The 17,378-nt window shown below is 46.6% G+C and overlaps 1 protein-coding gene across 1 annotated transcript in view; it reads right to left on the bottom strand.

Moving 5' to 3' along the window:
- Positions 1-1,383: 1,383 nt before the first annotated feature.
- ptprt (protein tyrosine phosphatase receptor type T) overlaps positions 1,384-17,378 on the bottom strand; it is a 115,164-nt gene continuing 99,169 nt past the window's right edge. The window contains exons 25-34 of the mRNA XM_055509119.1: positions 16,529-16,645; positions 13,652-13,806; positions 11,819-11,954; positions 9,564-9,713; positions 9,307-9,480; positions 9,090-9,221; positions 8,677-8,802; positions 7,284-7,447; positions 3,757-3,892; positions 1,384-3,684 (exon numbers count right to left, since the gene is read on the bottom strand). Of these exons, the coding sequence (XP_055365094.1) occupies positions 3,631-3,684; positions 3,757-3,892; positions 7,284-7,447; positions 8,677-8,802; positions 9,090-9,221; positions 9,307-9,480; positions 9,564-9,713; positions 11,819-11,954; positions 13,652-13,806; positions 16,529-16,645 (1,344 nt within the window). The 3' untranslated portion in view covers positions 1,384-3,630. The remainder of the gene's footprint in view (positions 3,685-3,756; positions 3,893-7,283; positions 7,448-8,676; positions 8,803-9,089; positions 9,222-9,306; positions 9,481-9,563; positions 9,714-11,818; positions 11,955-13,651; positions 13,807-16,528; positions 16,646-17,378) is intronic.

The following is a 17,378-nucleotide window of genomic DNA, read 5'->3' as shown; positions in this document are numbered from 1 at the left end:
GAGCGTGGGGTACTTTGAGTCTGTGGTGGTAGAACTGCTGTACTTTAGTGGTAACTGGTGAGCGTGAGGCGATAGATGCTGAGTATCAACCGCAAAACTCACTTTGAAACGTCAGAAAAGTAGATGTGTAATCATTAAACTTTCACTAACATCAATTTAATGGAAAGAGTGAGCAGGTGTATTTGTTCCTCGTACGTTGTGTCCTTGGCTAAGAATGCTGATCACCCGTAGTGTGGACCTGTGGATTTTACATCTTTCTGGGCAGAAGGAGCCAAAAGTGCACTTCAATCAGAACCATGGGAAAAGATTTGAAAGAATGTAACAATACACAGAAAAGAAGAACATGCATTTGGCCTGAAAAGCATGTTTTTGCCAGAGGCCTCAGACTCATTAAACCTTCTGTCAGTCTGTTATTAGTTAAATGATTAGATTTGCTTTCCTGCAGCTCAGCAGCAGCACAGATGCATGAAGGAGAGAGCGAGCGTTGGCCACAGTGAAGGGAACAGTGGTGTGAATGAAGCCCAGCGAGCTGCGTAGGATCTGCTGCAGACACCAAATAACCTCTTTACAACCTCTCTGGGAGAAAATATATTAATAACCCAGTTGGAGTGAAGACATGTATTCTGGTGCCACGATGAACCTTCCTCCCTCCCCAGATAATGACAATTCAGAAAGAGCAAATGAAATGGGCCAATTTTCAAACTCATTACAAACTTCGCTCCGAAAAGAAATAGAGGAAGTAAAGAATGAGACAAATGATGCGCAGTGACGCAGCCTCTGTTCCAGCGACTTCCTTGTTTTGTTTTCGTTTGCTTCACGTAGCCAAAGCTAAGGTGACGGACAGCTTCCCTCTGAGGAGCCCGTGGCTGATTGATCGTCATAAAAACAAGGTACAGGCGCCGTCCTTGCTGCCAATGCTAATCGCAGGCTCATGCATATGTATGAGCTCCCGTCTAAATAAAGGATGAGTCCGATTGCTTGGAGCCGCTTCATCACAGGCTCTGATTGATTAGAATGAAGAAAAAACACAGCTTATAGACTTAATGCAGTTGGAGGCAACTTGTGACTTGTGAACGAGCAAACACGCGGCAGCGAAACGAGCCGTTGAGCATTCAGTTCAGTGTGGGTGGATGGAGACGATACCTTTGGCCTGTAAGTAATAAATGTTGAGAACAGTCACAGCTAAGGCGGGTCTCAGATCAGTTTCTGAATCATAGACTCTGCAAATCACGTCGTTCCCTCATTAGCTGGAGTTACTTACTTCAATATAAACAGGTTATTTATGATTAGAACTATTATAACATATCAATATCAAACAATGTTGAACTTTTAGAATCATGTCATGTTCACATGTGGGAGCTGCAAAGAGACAAATGGAAACAGTTCAACATTTTGGTCCCTTTTATTGTTAACCACATTTCAAACAACTAAACAACCAATGGAAATGGCATCACCAAATCTAAGCACTTGACAAATAATTATTGGAATAATTATACAAAACAAAAGACAAATTCAAGACAAAGGGGAAAAAGAAATCCAATGGTCACATGAATGGCTGTGAAGCAAGCCAATGAAATAAAGCTTCATGGGAATGAATGAGATGTTTCTGGCTTTCACATCGTCTCAACAACACTGTTTTTGTCCTGATAGGTCCATGAAAACGACTGGACGCCAGCAAAGAAAAGGACGGGAAGCGCAGACTGAACACTTTACCACTGGTTCTGGCCACGAACACTGGGACCAACAATTTCTCCAAACAGGTGAACTCAGTTCTGATGTCTGTTCAACAAATTATGTCATCAGTTCAGATGTTCTTTTTCTAGATTAAGGTACAAAATGTTTCTGTTTAGTGGTTCTACCAAAATAGATGTGTGGTGTTGGAAAATGAAGCCCTTAATATGGCATCCTGCTCCGTTGGTGGCCAGTTACCTCAGCTTTCATGGCTTTAGCCGTGACATTGGCAAGAAATCTGCAAATGTGATCACAGTTGGTTTGATTCGACACAGTTCCAAAGGTGCCTGACGAAAATCAGGACGCGTCTTTTATAACAGACATAAATACAAAAGTCTGATGATTGGCTGCCATCACGGCCTCACGTCTGTGTCTCAACGTCAGACACGTCGGCCAGATCATTAATTTGCCATCATTTTGGAGCAACAGTTTAGGAAATACTGCAAATTAACAGACGCATCTTTTTGGTTGTGCAGCTCAGTCCCTCTCGTTTAGAGCAAACACTCAGATACTAATTCAAACTTGCAGTGAAACGGAAAAAACGGTGCACAGATGTTTTTGTGTGTCTGCTTTCAACGATGCTAATGCTGCTCAGCTAAGCTGAAAATGTCGCAACAACTGCCTCAGGTGAACCTTAAAAAACAGGCAGGCTGTGTTAAAATGAAGCCATCTGCCTCGGGATCCAAACGCGCTTCCTTAAATAGCAAGGTACAAAAACAGATTTACTAAGTTGTGGGGAAGGAAATGGAAATGTGGCGGTTTTCACAGAAGTTAAATCCAAATCATCCAAAGTGACACAGTTTTCAGTTTATGGAGATGTACAAGAGCCGTTCACACTAAAGCCTCCTCCGCTCCGAGTCACTGTGCATGTGCATCAGGTGAATGTGAATATGCAAATAGAAGTAATTATTTGTCTCAGTTTGCAGTGAGGTAACATAAGGCTTTACTTCAAACGACCGACGCAGCTTTGAGTGTTTTTGAAATGAAAACTTGAATTTTTAATGTCTGGTGATGTTTGTTTGTTTGACTGTGGTTGTCTTATTTACATTAAGGGTGGATGCACACTGAGATAAAGACCAAGCCACTTCACATAGAGGCAGACAAACGTACGAAAGGAGCAGAGACAGAAGGCAAAGTAAGGTTGATCTCTCGTCATGCATTTGACCCTCTGCTCCTCGTGTTACTTCTGCCTGCTTTCACTTCTTGTGACGCCTTCATTTGTGAGGACAGGAACCGAGGACATTTTCTGAAGCCAATTACAGGAAGTGTTGAGCAGAACTTAGCATTAACAACATGAGCACAAGAAAATCCACCAGTCTGGGATTTCAAAGGAAACGGTCAAACGTGAACGCTTGGTCGCTTGGCTCTCGCTTTGATCCGACTAATGGACCAACATCAACATCCACATGAGCAAAAGTGAGCCAGACATCTCTCATTATTTATAGATACTTTATGTAAGTATAATCACTGAACACAGGCGTTGAGGCCTGAGTTCACCTCAGTAAACGCAAACGTCTTCCAGTGTGCATCCGGCCTTCAGAGGGAGACAACATTCAAGGCGTAGAATATATCTAAAAAGGAAGTACTGTACAATAGTCACGTCACAGCCCGACAGACAGAGCAGGAAAAATGCACTTTTTTAACATCTGTTTTTGTTTTTTTTAAACACATTAGATCTTTTTTTCTGTACAGGCAGAGTCCCAGTCGCACCCAATGAAAACCACCGCTGCGTCGGTCCTATTTCCTCGTGTGTAAAGCGCGTCGTCACAGGCACACGGCTCAAACGCACAAGCATGCGCTCGCTCCTATTCACAATCACGTGCACAGCGCCCGCAGCTCGTGCCCATTGCCTCGTGTGACCAGCGTCAGGCAGCGTCAGGGGGAGGAGGAACGGTGGGTTCAGAAGGAGCTGAGCGCTTCCAGAGCCACTTCGTAGCAGAACTTGTACTGTTCCTGCAGGACAAACACAGGGTTAAATCACACGCTGGTGCTGGATGAGGCCTGATGACGCGAGCTGGAGCTCACCATCGTCTCCACCATGTTGGTCTTGTTGTTCCTCAAGGTTTTGACAGTGTGGAAAACATCCACAATGTTCTGCTGCTGGATCATCTCGTTGATGCTGCAGATGGCACAGAACGTTCCAGAACGCCCTCCACCGGTACTGCAGAGGAGGAGAAGGGCTTCATCATTATCATCATCATCATCATCATCAAGGTAGGCACCGGAAGACTAAGTCTGTGCTGATAATTTAAAAAGAAAAGGAGGACAAAGTCGCTAATGGTCATGAAACGTACAGTGGCAGCAGTTAGAAGTGACAGCCTCCACCGTGGTTTGCTTTCGCGCCCTGTTTGCACTGCGGTAGAGAGTGTGTTACGTCCTCTTGGCCTGTAGGTGGCGATTGACTCCCACTTTTGGTCCTAAAACATCGTAGCTGACTGTGTCATGTACCCTGTTGTAGAACGGCCACTTTTCAAGTCTCAGGTGGCCTAGTGGTTAAGAAGGGTGACTGTAAAGTTTTTCGTCGCGGGTTCGAGTCTCAGCGGGAGCACTCTTTGAACTTTAATTATTGGAAACACAGCGTCTCATCATTATCATTTGACCCACGAGATAACATCCATGCATATTTAGTGCATGGATCCCCAAGACTACGAACCGTGGTCGCCTGTGGCGGACAATTACAGTGTTTAGTATAGTTATGTACATAAGTAAGATAGGGTAAATTATGGCAGTTTAAAACCGAAAAGAAGAGTGATCTCAGCCCATCAGTTACAATGACACGCGCAGTCAAAACAAGTCAAACTGCAGTTCTGCAGACACCGAGTAAGCGCGTAGGAACAAACATGTTGCTGTAATGCGTCGCTGTAGATCTGCTGATTTCTGGCGTCCTGTCAAAGTTACGATCGACAACTGCTGTAAAACAAATTCCTATGATTATTACGGTTATTTACGTAAATAGTAAAAAGTCGCAGATGGACTGTGCTCTACGTCTTTACTTGGCCATGCGCATTCAATTATATTAATATAACCGTGACGCATAACCACGGAATAATGTGAAGCCATAATGTTGTATCAGATGTTAGAGCGGTGGGTGTGTACATATTTTAAGAGACGCCTGCTATTTAAAGACACAAAAAAGCTGAGGAGAATGAAAACAAGAACGTGTTGCTGCTGTGGCGCTGCCTGTTTTAAACCACACAGAACAATTATAACTTTGCAGCGAACATAAAATAACTAAGCCATCAACAAGTTGTTGCCCTTCACACTCCCCATGTTTGCGCACACAACAGATACTTAATAGTAAAAACTTAATAGTAAAATAGGTCTGGTGTAATTAATATGTGTGTGTTACAGGTAGAAATGAACAGTCGGACCTCAGTTACGCTGTAGTGCTTTGGAGGCTTCTAATCAACGCTGCGCCACCTGGTGGTTAAAACGAGACTAGCGTCCTGATTTTTTTCAGCCGGCTGCAGGATTAAAAATCTACAGTCAGCGACGCTGCAGTAAAAACCCTGGTCACTTTGAACCGCTGCCACTGTAAAGGAGGAGAATGTCAAACTTGACCTTTGACCTTTCAGACCAGTTGCTTTAGCTGAGCAGGAGTGTTTTTGCCTTTTATATCACGGGGCCCAGTTTTCTTTAAATGTGTTTATTATGTCCTTCAGGCTTTTATTCTCTGTGGAAAAGCTGCTGAGTGGAGGTTGAGGAGTGAGGAATTGATTAAAACAGTCTGAGAAACAAGGTTTGGGTTGTTTCTGTGGAGGTGACAGGAAACAAGTTGGCACAGAGACGTTGGAAGATGGGTTCACGTCATTTACCATTTTAACAGAAGTGAACTGTCAAATCTGATCATTTTATGTGTTGAAGAACTGTTTCAACTCTGTCTGTGTCCAGGTTGTGTTGAACCCAGAGTGAGTGAACGTGTCACGGCAGCCGGAGTGCTGCACTAATGCACTGCAGCCATTCAAATGCATTCCTGCCACTTGAACTGGAAAAAGGTGGTGTGATGAGACGTCTGTGGCTTTAGTGGCTCCAATCAGCACTCGGCGCTGTGCCAGTCAAAGTCAGACCACCCGCCGTGAGCAGAACTCTCCCCAGGTTCTGAATAAAACGTACCTGCAGACGGAGCAGCCTGCGACTATGGAGCCCGCCTACTTACACTAGAGTGATCAGCTGACACGACTCCACTAATGTGTCAGATATGTTGCGTTATGCTACATAAATTAATGCAGCAGATCAAGAGTGCTTCTGAATATAAACGTATATGTATAGTAGAACATCAGAATACGATACTATGACTCATTTTTTCCCATATACTGTTACATTAATCAGTAGCTAGAGGGAAACATTTTGTTCAGCATGTGTTTTACAAATGCTATGTTGAATGACAATAAACGTATTGTGTATTCTGTGTACTTCGACACTTTCACTTTTTTTAACTAAAGTTCCAAAACAAAAATATGAAGACATTATTTCCTAATGTCACTGCGTTTTGCTGGACTGAAGCTCAGATGAAACGTTTCCTTATTCAGCAGCTGAGGAGCAGCTCCTTGTACAATGCCCTGACAAACACACACTATGAGACAGGCATTAGCATTAAAGCCTTATCACTTCCAGCCTGCAGGACAAGTGAGCGGCAGAAAATAATAAATTTTCAGCAGCTACACGCTGAACCATGATGTTCCCACTCATCTCTGGTGTTATGGAGTGTGGAATCGATGGCCGGGCTGATTAGCTGCTGCAGCCCTGTCGCTCACACTGAGTGGGGCTGAAAGGCTTCGTCAGGGCAGCTCATCATTACACACCAATTGCCTTGAAATTACTTCTTTGCCAATATTTGACTTAACACATAATTATTATTTTATTGTAAAACACTACTTGATATTGAAGAACTTTTGTACTTTAAACGTTTCATTTCTCATTTAAAATTGACTCCAGATTTGTTTTGGTGTAGTTTTAATCTCTCTCATAGGTGCAGAAAAGGCAAACAAAGCTCCCAACTAGAAGAACCAAATCAATGGCAGCTGTGATTGGCCCAACGATCTGTGACGGAGAAGCTGATTGGATGAGCACCAGCGACTGAGGCGCTGTTCTGTGTGTTAGTGAAGCTGCCTCTAATCTCTCCTATATGGATTTAACAGCCTCTGTGTTCCTGCTCATTATCGGCTTCATTTGCTGAGTTCAGATGGGAGCTGAGCAGTGTTTGTCTACGCGTTCAATTCATCAATGGACTTCGAGGTTTAATAAACACATTTTGACTAATGTGTCGACTGTGGATTTGTTTTTGGGAATAGTTTGAATGTTTAGGAGCTATTTTAAAATCTGGACGTATTCCATCTTCACGCGTATATACTGTATGCTCGTCCCAGCGTAGAGCGCTCTGTCATTAAGTGTAGCGCATCTCTGGCTCCCGCTGTCACACACACTGAGGGCACATTCATCATGATTTGTGCTCCCAGTGAGCAGCATCTGCCCTCCTTTCACTGGCCTCCTACTCCAGCCCGTCTCAGGTGTGTGTGTGTGTGTGTGTGTGTGTGTGAGTGAGTGTGACTCACAGGCAGTGCACCACGGTCCTCCCGTCGCCGCCGTCGTACTGCTCCTGCCACTTGGCCAGCCTCCGGACCAGCTGGAGGATGGAGCGCTTGGAGAGAGGCGTGTCTCTGTAGGCCGGCCAGCCGATGAACTGGAAGTGCTGCACCAGGCGGTAACCGTCCTGTGGCTGAGAGGAGCACAAGCAGGCAGCGGTGAGTCCGGGCTGACAGGTAGCACATGAGCACATGAGCACGCGACCCGCGAGCGCGTCAGAGGGGGTGGAAACTCCTCAGCAGCTCGTTAGTCATAAAACAAGAGTCAGCAGGTCGGCGTGCTTCAATCGGCTCTTGTTTCCAAACTAAATGCCTTTTAAAGAAATAGGATTGGACTCAACAAAGACGACATTTTATGATGTTTAATTGGATTTCATGGCAGACGGGGTGTTTGAGTCGTGAGGCCTGAGGCGTTTGGCATCGCTGCCTAAAATACCAAAACGCCCTGTCAGGATGATTTACTGCCACGTTTGCCACACATGCAGATGCACAAAGCCATTTTCCAACACAAGCAGAAGATGCAGCTTCTCCTCCTTTATTGCCTTTCTCCATATTTACCTCCTATTTTTCCTTCCTCTAAGTCACGTTCCCCTTTTTAAGCTTCTCTTTTCTCACTGTCCCTTTCTTCATTTGACGGCTTAGTGGTTTGGCAGGAGACTCCGCTAAGTTGGAGCTGCTTCCACAGTGTGACTTGTGCTGTTCTGCTGATGATATGAACCATTTCATGCTAGACTGGTGGTGTGTTTGAGAGAGACAGCTACAATATAGAGTGTAGGGTAGTAAAGAGTTCACGTGATAGGACACCGCTGGAGCTGTACCGTCATGGATGGGCGACAAAATGAGATGAGAAGAGGAATAAGGAGGTGAGGGGAGAGGAATATAATGGGAACGGAGAGATGAGAGAAAGGTCAACAAAAGACCAGAGGCGGGAGGAGAACAGGTAGATGAATGCAAAGGAATCCTCTCAGTATGTTCTATTGCGTCACCTGCTGTCTCCTCTGAGGAGCTCTCACTGAACCTGGACTCCGTTAACCTGACCTTCATACCTGATGTTTGCTGCAGCATCGTCTTAGCAGCTTCTTAGGGGAAGGAAAGGTCACATGAAAAGGAGAATGCCTTTGACTTTCTGCATGTAGTGCTACATGTCAAATAAAGGCTAAAAGCAATTTTTTGTGTTTCTGTCTCAAAAGCAAAACATTTTCACTGATCCCTCCTTGTGCAACAAATTAGAGAGTAGAGGTGAAATCCACAACTCTGAAAGAGAGACTGAAATTCTAATCAATTAATTATTATGATGTGGGGGCTCGTTCAGGTTTACAAACATGTTGGAGCTCTCCTCTCATGGAGCTTCATTCACTCTTACTCTGGCCATGTTGCAGATCCTGAAGATCCGGTTGATGATGTCATCATCAATGTCTGCCGATATGAACTCCACCTGGATGGGGCCATAGCAACACGAGCTCTTCTCTGGCCAGTACTGCATACAGAGCTGCAAGTGGGAGAGGTTCATCAGACACCAAGTGTTCAAAGCTGTGAACAGCCTGACGAGAGCGCGCTCGTCATTCATTGACATTTTAGTTCAATAAGGTTTAAACCCTACATTATTCATTACGTTCCTATTTTGACACTTTGTTCAGAGATCTGATGTACAAAGCCTTTCATGCAGTAACTGTCGCACTGGCTGCATTGACGGGTCTGTGATGCAGCATCTGAGCCGTCAGCTGCCTCGTCTCCTTCTGAAAGTAACAACTGCCACCATACTCTGTGCTTTAGTACCTGTGCTGCATCCATCTCATTGAGCATCACAATGGAGGAGCAGTTGTAGTCAAATACCAGCCTCCAGAAGTCGCCCATGGTGTTTGGCAAAGGATGCTGGGTAACAATAAAGGCCGCTGGCTGTTTGTGGCTCTGGAGTGTTGAGAGGGAGCAGAAGTAAAAAACAGGGAACACAAGATGCAAACCAAGCAAAATGCAACATTCACAGTCCCATTACATCCATTAATGCAGCGTTAATGTAATTGGAGCTTTCGCCGTCTACAGAAATGAGGAAGGGGAGGCATCGGTCCGCCGACAGGACGTCCATGCTGCGATTCTTGTCGTGGTTCCTGGGTAGCAGCCCCACGCTGCAGTCCTCCGGACGGACCCTGGGCGTCACTATGTTCAGAGTCTGAGCAAAAGTTTAAAGCGTCTTTAATAAAAGCACCTATAAATGCACTCAGCTGAGGAGACGTTGTGTGAATGTGCGCAAACCTGGAACTCGTCTTTGATCTGGCTGGAGTTGGTCTGGGGGTCCAGTCTGCTGATGTTGTAGTAGATGGCTCTGAACTCGCACACTGGGATGGCTGTGTTCCCGCACAGACAGGCCTCCAGGATGGCATCGTGGACAAACACATACTGCTCCTGCCACAACAGAAGCATGCGATCAGGGGCGGCGGCAGCGGCAGCTCTGTCTGCAGGGTAGTTCTGCGTGTGAAGCCTCGGTTTGTGTGCTGGGCAGCCTCAGAGCCAGGCTAAGAGTAAGGCTAGGGCTAAGGCTAAAGTTAAGAGTAAGGCTAAGAGTAAGGCTAGGGCTAAGGCTAGGGTTAAGGCTAAGAGTAAGGCTAGGGCTAAGAGTGAGGCTAGGGTTAAGGCTAGGGTAAGGCTAGGGCTAAGGCTAAGAGCAAGGCTAGGGCTAAGAGTGAGGCTAGGGTTAAGGCTAAGAGTAAGGCTAGGGCTAAGGCTAAGAGTAAGGCTAGGGCTAAGAGTGAGGCTAGGGTTAAGGCTAGGGTAAGGCTAGGGCTAAGGCTAAGAGCAAGGCTAGGGCTAAGAGTGAGGCTAGGGTTAAGGCTAAGAGTAAGGCTAGGGCTAAGGCTAAGAGTAAGGCTAGGGCTGAGTCTAGGGCTAGGGCTAAGGCTAAGAGTAAGGCTGAGGCTAGGGCTAAAGCTAAGATTGAAGCTAGGGCTAAGGCTAAGAGTGAAGCTAGGGCTAGGGCTAAGAGTGAGGCTAGGGTTAAGGCTAGGGTAAGGCTAGGGCTAAGGCTAAGAGCAAGGCTAGGGCTAAGAGTGAGGCTAGGGTTAAGGCTAAGAGTAAGGCTAGGGCTAAGGCTAAGAGCGAGGCTAGGGCTAAGGTTAAGGCTAATAGTAAGGCTGAGGCTAGGGTTAAGGCTAGGAGTAAGGCTAGGGCTAAGGCTAGGGTTAAGGCTAAGAGTAAGGCTAGGGCTAAGGTTAAGGCTAAGGCTAAGAGTAAGGCTGAGGCTAAGTGTAAGGCTAGGGCTAAGGCTAGGGTTAAGGCTAAGAGTAAGGCTAGGGCTAAGGTTAAGGCTAGGGCTAAGGTTAAGGCTAAGAGTAAGGCTATGGTTAAGGCTAAGAGTAAGGCTAGGGCTAAGGCTAGGGTTAAGGCTAAGAGTAAGGCTGAGGCTAAGGTTAAGGCTAAGAGTAAGGCTATGGCTAAGGTTAAGGCTAAGAGTAAGGCTAAGAGTAAGGCTAGGGCTAAGGCTAGGGCTAAGGCTAGGGCTAAGGCTAGGGCTAAGGCTAGTGTTAAGGCTAAGAGTAAAGCTAAGGCTAGGGCTAAGGCTAGGGCTAAGGCTAGTGTTAAGGCTAAGAGTAAGGCTAAGGCTAGGGCTAAGGCTGTCGCTGGGTTCCTGTGTCTGGACCGAATGTGGACCGAGTGTGTCCTTTGTGTTCCTGCCTCCGCGCATCCTAATTTAACACCGTCATCTCTAGATTCCATTCATCGCTCTTTAACATTTGATTTCCTTCACTCGCTTTCTGTCACTTGTGTTAGTCTGCTCTCTTTCTTCCCGTGTCAAATGTTAATTGTTGCCTTTGGAGGAAAGCGGAGCCTTTAAGGCTTCGCTGAGCGACCCCTCTTGGCCGATACCTACTCCGGTGGCGCCGTCACAGACGCTCATTCATTCACACACGGCTGCCTTTTAACACATTAATTGCCCTGTGTTGTGTGGAGCAGGATTATAATAGCATCAAGAGGCTCGACACTGACACAAATTGCCCCCCGCACACACTTAGAGGCAGGGCAGGCTGCATTTAGCTCCGTGTCACACACCCAGCGCTCATCCTCCTGCTGTCATTTGACGGCCTGGCCAACTTTTCTGAACTTCTGAAACTCATTCAAGTTAATGTCAGCCTGAGCCGTCACACTGAAAATGACTGTTTTTTTTTATTCCGGGAAACGTTGACTTGTTGGGTTTCATCAGGAGCACAAATGGGATGCGGAGGCGGGAAGGATTAGCTTAGCTTTAGGTGGCTTAGAGAAGAAAACGAGGAGGCCACTCCTGTTCCGGAAGGAAACAGGCGACATTTCAAGACACACACTTTGAAATGACGGCGAGAACTAATGAAACAGTGACGAACGCACTCGGTTTCTGTAAAGTTCTCACTGTGGGGATTAAACAAATGAGATGTTTTACACTAAGCCGGTATTTGTGGAAGTAGTAAAGAAGTGACCACAGTTGAGCCACAGCAGACGTCCAGCGTGTTGTTCGTGTGTTGAAGCTCTCCTTCACGCACCTCTGTCTGGACCATGTTGACGCGTTGGGATCTCAGCTCTCGGATGCAGTTGAAAATGTCTACCACACCCTCGTTCTCCGCCATGTCCAGCATGATGTCCACGGCTATGAAGCAGCCCGTCCTCCCTGCACCAGCACTGCACACACAAATATTACACATCATGAGGGCGATGATGCAAAACGCACGCAGCTGTGACCGCCGCGGTTCTTGGTCTACGACCATCAGTCACTTTGTAGCTCAGTGCTTGTTCATATGCAGCATGTGTAACACACCATGAAACGGACATGAGTCTACGCTAGAAGCCCATCAAAGCCATGGAGACGTGACTGCCCGCATCAGATGCTAATGCGCCAACGCCTGCAGGGCAGAGACGGACCAACAGGTGGATGAACAGATAGTGAACAAGAGAGAGAGAAGTTGTTGGATGGGCGTGAGAGAAGTGGTCGTCACAGAGGAGCGACCAAGGGAGGAAAGCAAGGACGGAGACCAAGGTGAAAGACATGGAGAGATCGGCACTGGGAGCAAGAAGCCTTTTGTTGTTGCTCGCAATTCCCCAGACACTTCCCGGAGAGAGAGAGAGAGAGAGAGAGAGAGAGAGAGAGAGAGAGAGACGCAAAAAGGAGGGAGAGCCTTGGCAGATTACCTGTCAACCCCAGTGATTAATGTAGAGACCAGAATACTGCTGTGTGTGTGTGTGTGTGTGTGCGTGTGCGCGTGTGTGTGTGTGTGTGTGTGATGACATAGGCCAATGGTGTCAGAGTGTCCCCGGAAATTAGAAGTGACGGCCATAACGTGAGGCTGCTTGTCCACAGACTCTTCCTGTAGCTGTTTGCTCACCTACTTCGTCTGTTCACTGTTTGCTCGGCTGCTTTTTCACTTAATTGCCCATTTTGGGTTCTTCAGATTCTGCTCGCAGCAGCTGGAGCCCAGCGCTGTTTGTTTTCATGAATCCTGTTTGCAGAATGAGCTGCTTGTTAGAAGTGGGACAGTGAAAGCAGGATGTAGAGAACACAGCAGTTCACCAACTGGATGTGTTAGTGGGAAACGGCAGTGACTCTGCCCCACTGAAGCGCTGAAGCTGAAGCGCTCAGCTCAGACACGGCGCCGCGTCAGGAGGAAGGGCCTCGTCCGTCTGCTGTTTCTGACCGACGCTGCTGCTGCAGGTGGTAAAATGAAAACGGGGGCTTGGTGAGTTCTTCTCCATTATTTTAAAGGTCAACATCGATTCATTCGTGGTCAAGGGACACGCGTTGGTGCTGAACACCTGATACTAACCTATCTGAGAAAAGAGCAGATCACCAGATTATTGATCTTAACGATCATCTGATTTATTTGTTGATGTTCTAGTTTGTGTTGTTCCTTGTGACTCATGTTGTTCACGCTGTAAACGGGAACTGTTAAAAACCTGCCTATTAAATTAAACACACTGAACATTTTGTCGTCCCAGTTATGGTTAGAAACATTAATCTGCCTGTGTCATCAGATCCTCCTCTACTGCAGCTTGGACTAATGGTGCAAGTACACATCACTGTCATTGGCTCCAGTTCACCAGGAGTCAGAGTCAGACAGAGTCAAACGGAGTCGAGGCCCTTTGTGATTAATTGGATGACTTTAAGTGTTGACTGCGTCACCAGTTTTTGGTTTTATGACAGTAATAAGCTCCAAACAGGAGACAAACCAGTAACTGCTACTCTCCTGCAGACTTACACAGCTTTAATATGACATCTGAGCCCTCGTCTTCATGGTGAACACACCCTTCACTAGTAACTGCACACCTCCTTTGTTTACACCAGGAACATGTGGATTGACTCCTATTCCTCAGTGCGTCCGTACCTGCAGTGAACCACGATGGGCCCAGCGTCGGGCGCGTTCAGGAACTTGACCTGTCGTATGAAGCCCAGCAGTCCGGTGGCGTAGCAGGGGACGCCGTGGTCGGGCCAGCTGGTGAAGTGGAACTGACGGAGCTCACGGATTTCATGATGACCCTTCTGAAACACACACGCACAGAGTTTTACCCGTCAAGCTGCTCATGGCGCCGTGAGATGAAGACAACGCGTTCATGTCGTCATGGAGGCTTCAGGGAAGACTGACGAGGAGACGTATCCTGGTTCGGTCCCAATTTGCAACAGGAATTTTAGGAATCAGGAGTCCACAATGCCTCGCTGGCTTCCGATGGAAAATAAATTGGTCGTGTGGATGTCAAGATGGCACTCTGGGCCACTTCAGGGAACGAGAGACGGGAAGACCTATAGTGGCTCATTTGCCTAATTTACTAGGGAGACTTGAGGAGACTGATGGCCATTTTGGCTCCACAAAAATAGATTAATTGATTTCACAAATCTCGTGATGGCTCTTTTGGGAGACATTTGCAGGAGGAAATGCCACGGCTCAGTTCAGGAACCTCATTTACAAGAGGATTTGGCAAAAGTAGCAGCAGCTTTGGCGTCCTTCCAGCTCGCTACCACGTGAGCTTTAGGATATGAGAAGTATCTAAAGATGCGAGAAACAATCACAGTTGACCTGATAACATAAAACATTACATAACTACAAAATTTAATCTTTCTGAAAAGGACCCATTCATGAAGCACCACGACTTTCAGCACAGACACAAGGACAAAAAGACTGAGATAAAGACAAGTCAATGATTTCGAGTGCACACTTATTACTTTGGCACTTCTTGAAAAAAAGAGACAGAAAGGGGCAATTTGGTAGTTATGACGAGGATTATCGGGAAACGAACGGCAGCCGCCCGTTGTTTCCATGTGATAACAGCTTGATCAGCTGATGAATGAGGTTCTGTTGAGTCTCATTCATCAGCTGATCAAGACGTTATCACATGGAAACAACGGCGGTCGTGTTGGAGAGAAGGCAGCATCTCACATCAGACAGCGCCATGTCAGCTTCCCCAGAAGCCCTCACTGCTCGGGTCCAAGCTGCTCCGACGCCACGGCTGAGAGCCGAGGTCAAACGCCGCGGCGGCGTTAGCGCTCAGTCATTAAGGTCGACAACCTTCACCTCAGCCCTGGATGGAAAAGTCTCTAGTTTTCTGCTCTTTTCACCTGCATGTAACAAAATTCACAAACTCTTTAGCAGCCGTGTTCATCAGAATCAGAGTCCTTCTTCAGCTTTGAGTGACGAAGGCTTCACTAAACAGCCACTGAACAGAGCACCGTGTCCTCCGAGTTCAGTCTGTAAAAATAGAGCAGTGAGGAACAGGATGTTGCTGCAGCTCCTTTTTTATCAGAACCTCAGGAGCCGGGATAATGAAGAGGACAAAGATGGGTGGAGAAGTCAAGAAACAGCGACTGAGTCAGACGGAGCAGAGGTCACAGCAGAGAACGAGAAGCCAAGAGAGAAAAAGTGGGGGTTTGGAAAGATGAAGAGAAAAAATACAGAGCGAGAAAAAAGAAGCACTCTAACAAAGAGCCAGAGACAAGGAGGAGAAAAATAATACCCAGGAAACCACAAGGTGATTTGATAAGTCGACTTCTCATTGATTGCTCTGCGGCGATGTTGAAATTACTTCTGTGAATCGATGGACGCTCCAATACAGACACAGGAAAAACAAAGCGCCGGCATTAAGGAGAGGACCTGCGGGTCTGCTCTGCTACGCTAGCAGCGGCAGAGCAGAACCCGTCCAGAACGAACCCGTCCAGGCGCTGAACAGCCGTCAGAGGATGCAAAGCTGCACTGAACACCTCCAGTAGTTACTGAAGTGCTGATGTTCTTCTGTGCAACGTGTTGATGCTAATCCACAGCACCGAGGGTTCGTCATTTTAATCCCACTCACCCACTGAATGTCTGTTCCTGCACCAGTCTCACATCTACAGACCGTCTTCTTGTGTAGTGACGTCCTGGACTCTATTCATTGCTTTTATGCAGCTGTGGCCCTTGTTTACGTTCACTCCCTGACAAACAGCTAGTGAAGAACGTTGCTTGCTCCTGTTCTACATATTTTTGCTGCTCTAACTGTCAGGCGGCACAGGATGAGCTTGGCTTGGAGTTTAGGGCTGGCTGTGCGTGCCCACACACACAGGTGCTGTGGATTAGTGGCTCAGTAAATGAGCTGACAGCCAGCGTTTCAGGCCTCGTCTTCATAAGCTGATTTCGCTCAAGTGAAGGGGAAGGATGCGAGATTCCTATTTTCCTGTGGGAATTGGAGGAAAACCCTCCGTGTCGCCCCCCATGAAGCCAAACCTGCACCAGCCATGCTCGAGTAAAACAGCTGGTGTGTAACTAGCTTCACTTCATAATGCGCTTTGCACTTATTTATAGAAATGGATGTGATCAATTTGGGTGTTGTAAACAGTATATTCAGCTCGGAGCTTCTTTGTCTCCTTTCAGCTGTTTATTGTGCAGACTTTATCAAGCAGCACTGATGTGGAAACCTTCGTCCACTCCATCAGGTCCCTGATGATGAGGCCGAGTCGGCTTCAGGCCGAGTCTTAGGGGGAAGAAACAAAGAAGCACCTCGTTCTAAACGCGCGCTGGATGTTGGTGACGCAGCGGCTGAGAGTTAAACGATCCAGGAAGCCAGAGTCACAACACACTGCTCCGAAACCATGCTATTATGTTAAAGCCCATGTAAGACCTCAGCAGCTGATTCGCTTTGTGACACCAGGAAAGGAACATGTTCATAATGCGTGTGCAGTGGGTCGTTTTCAAAGTGAATGAAAGGTTCATTAAGCGCTTTGCTGATGGCTGCTTTACCTTCTGGACGGTGAAGGTCCGGATGACGTACTCGGCCAGTGGTTCCGTTTCTATCAGGGTCACCTTGATGTCTCCGTACACCTCCGTCTCATCGGGCCAGTAACGCACACACTTCACCTGGTGAAGACCATTCACATTCACTCTGTGTATTTAAAGGTGTCGTTCATTATTAGCTAATGAGCACTAGCAGAGTGGGACGAGGCAAAGGTCACGGCCATGAATAATAAAACGGACGCTCGTGTCCACTCTGCTGCATTAGACTTGGCTACTTAGCAGAGGTTAATTATTTGACGTTTCAAGGATATTGATTTAAAATGACTAGATGACACTAAAGGAATCCATAAGGTTCTGCTGAATAGAACCAGGGGCAGTAGTCAGACAAAACCAAATGTGTAACTAGATTAAACATGTGGGTCAGATCCCCCGATTCTCCAGGAGACTCACTCACTTCACAAGTCATTACTTATTATTGGGATCAAAGTTATGGGTCAGCAGTCGACTCAGGAGGTCGCTGAGCACATTAGCACAAGTTCGAGGCGACTGAGGAAGACGTGTTGTTGAGACACAACTGGTAACATTCAAATCACGTGGGAGGATTTGCCATTTCTAGAATATGATCAGACTTAGATGAAAAAAGGCAGCTTCCATCTGAAACGTGTTATTCCAAAGTTAATTAGACATTTAGGAAAGTTTGGAGTCAAGGGAGGAGCTGCTCATTAAGCAGCGACATTATGACAGAAAGGTACAGATTAATGTCAGGATGAACCTGCTCCCAAGTTAATTGTGTGTGTGTTTTTTATTTATCTGTTGCTCTTAGACGACATAGTTAAGTTTACAGTAACTTCCTCTG

This window comes from Betta splendens, chromosome 5, assembly GCF_900634795.4.
Source record: "Betta splendens chromosome 5, fBetSpl5.4, whole genome shotgun sequence".
Classification (NCBI taxonomy): domain Eukaryota; kingdom Metazoa; phylum Chordata; class Actinopteri; order Anabantiformes; family Osphronemidae; genus Betta; species Betta splendens.
This window is presented reverse-complemented; position numbering and strand designations above follow the sequence as displayed.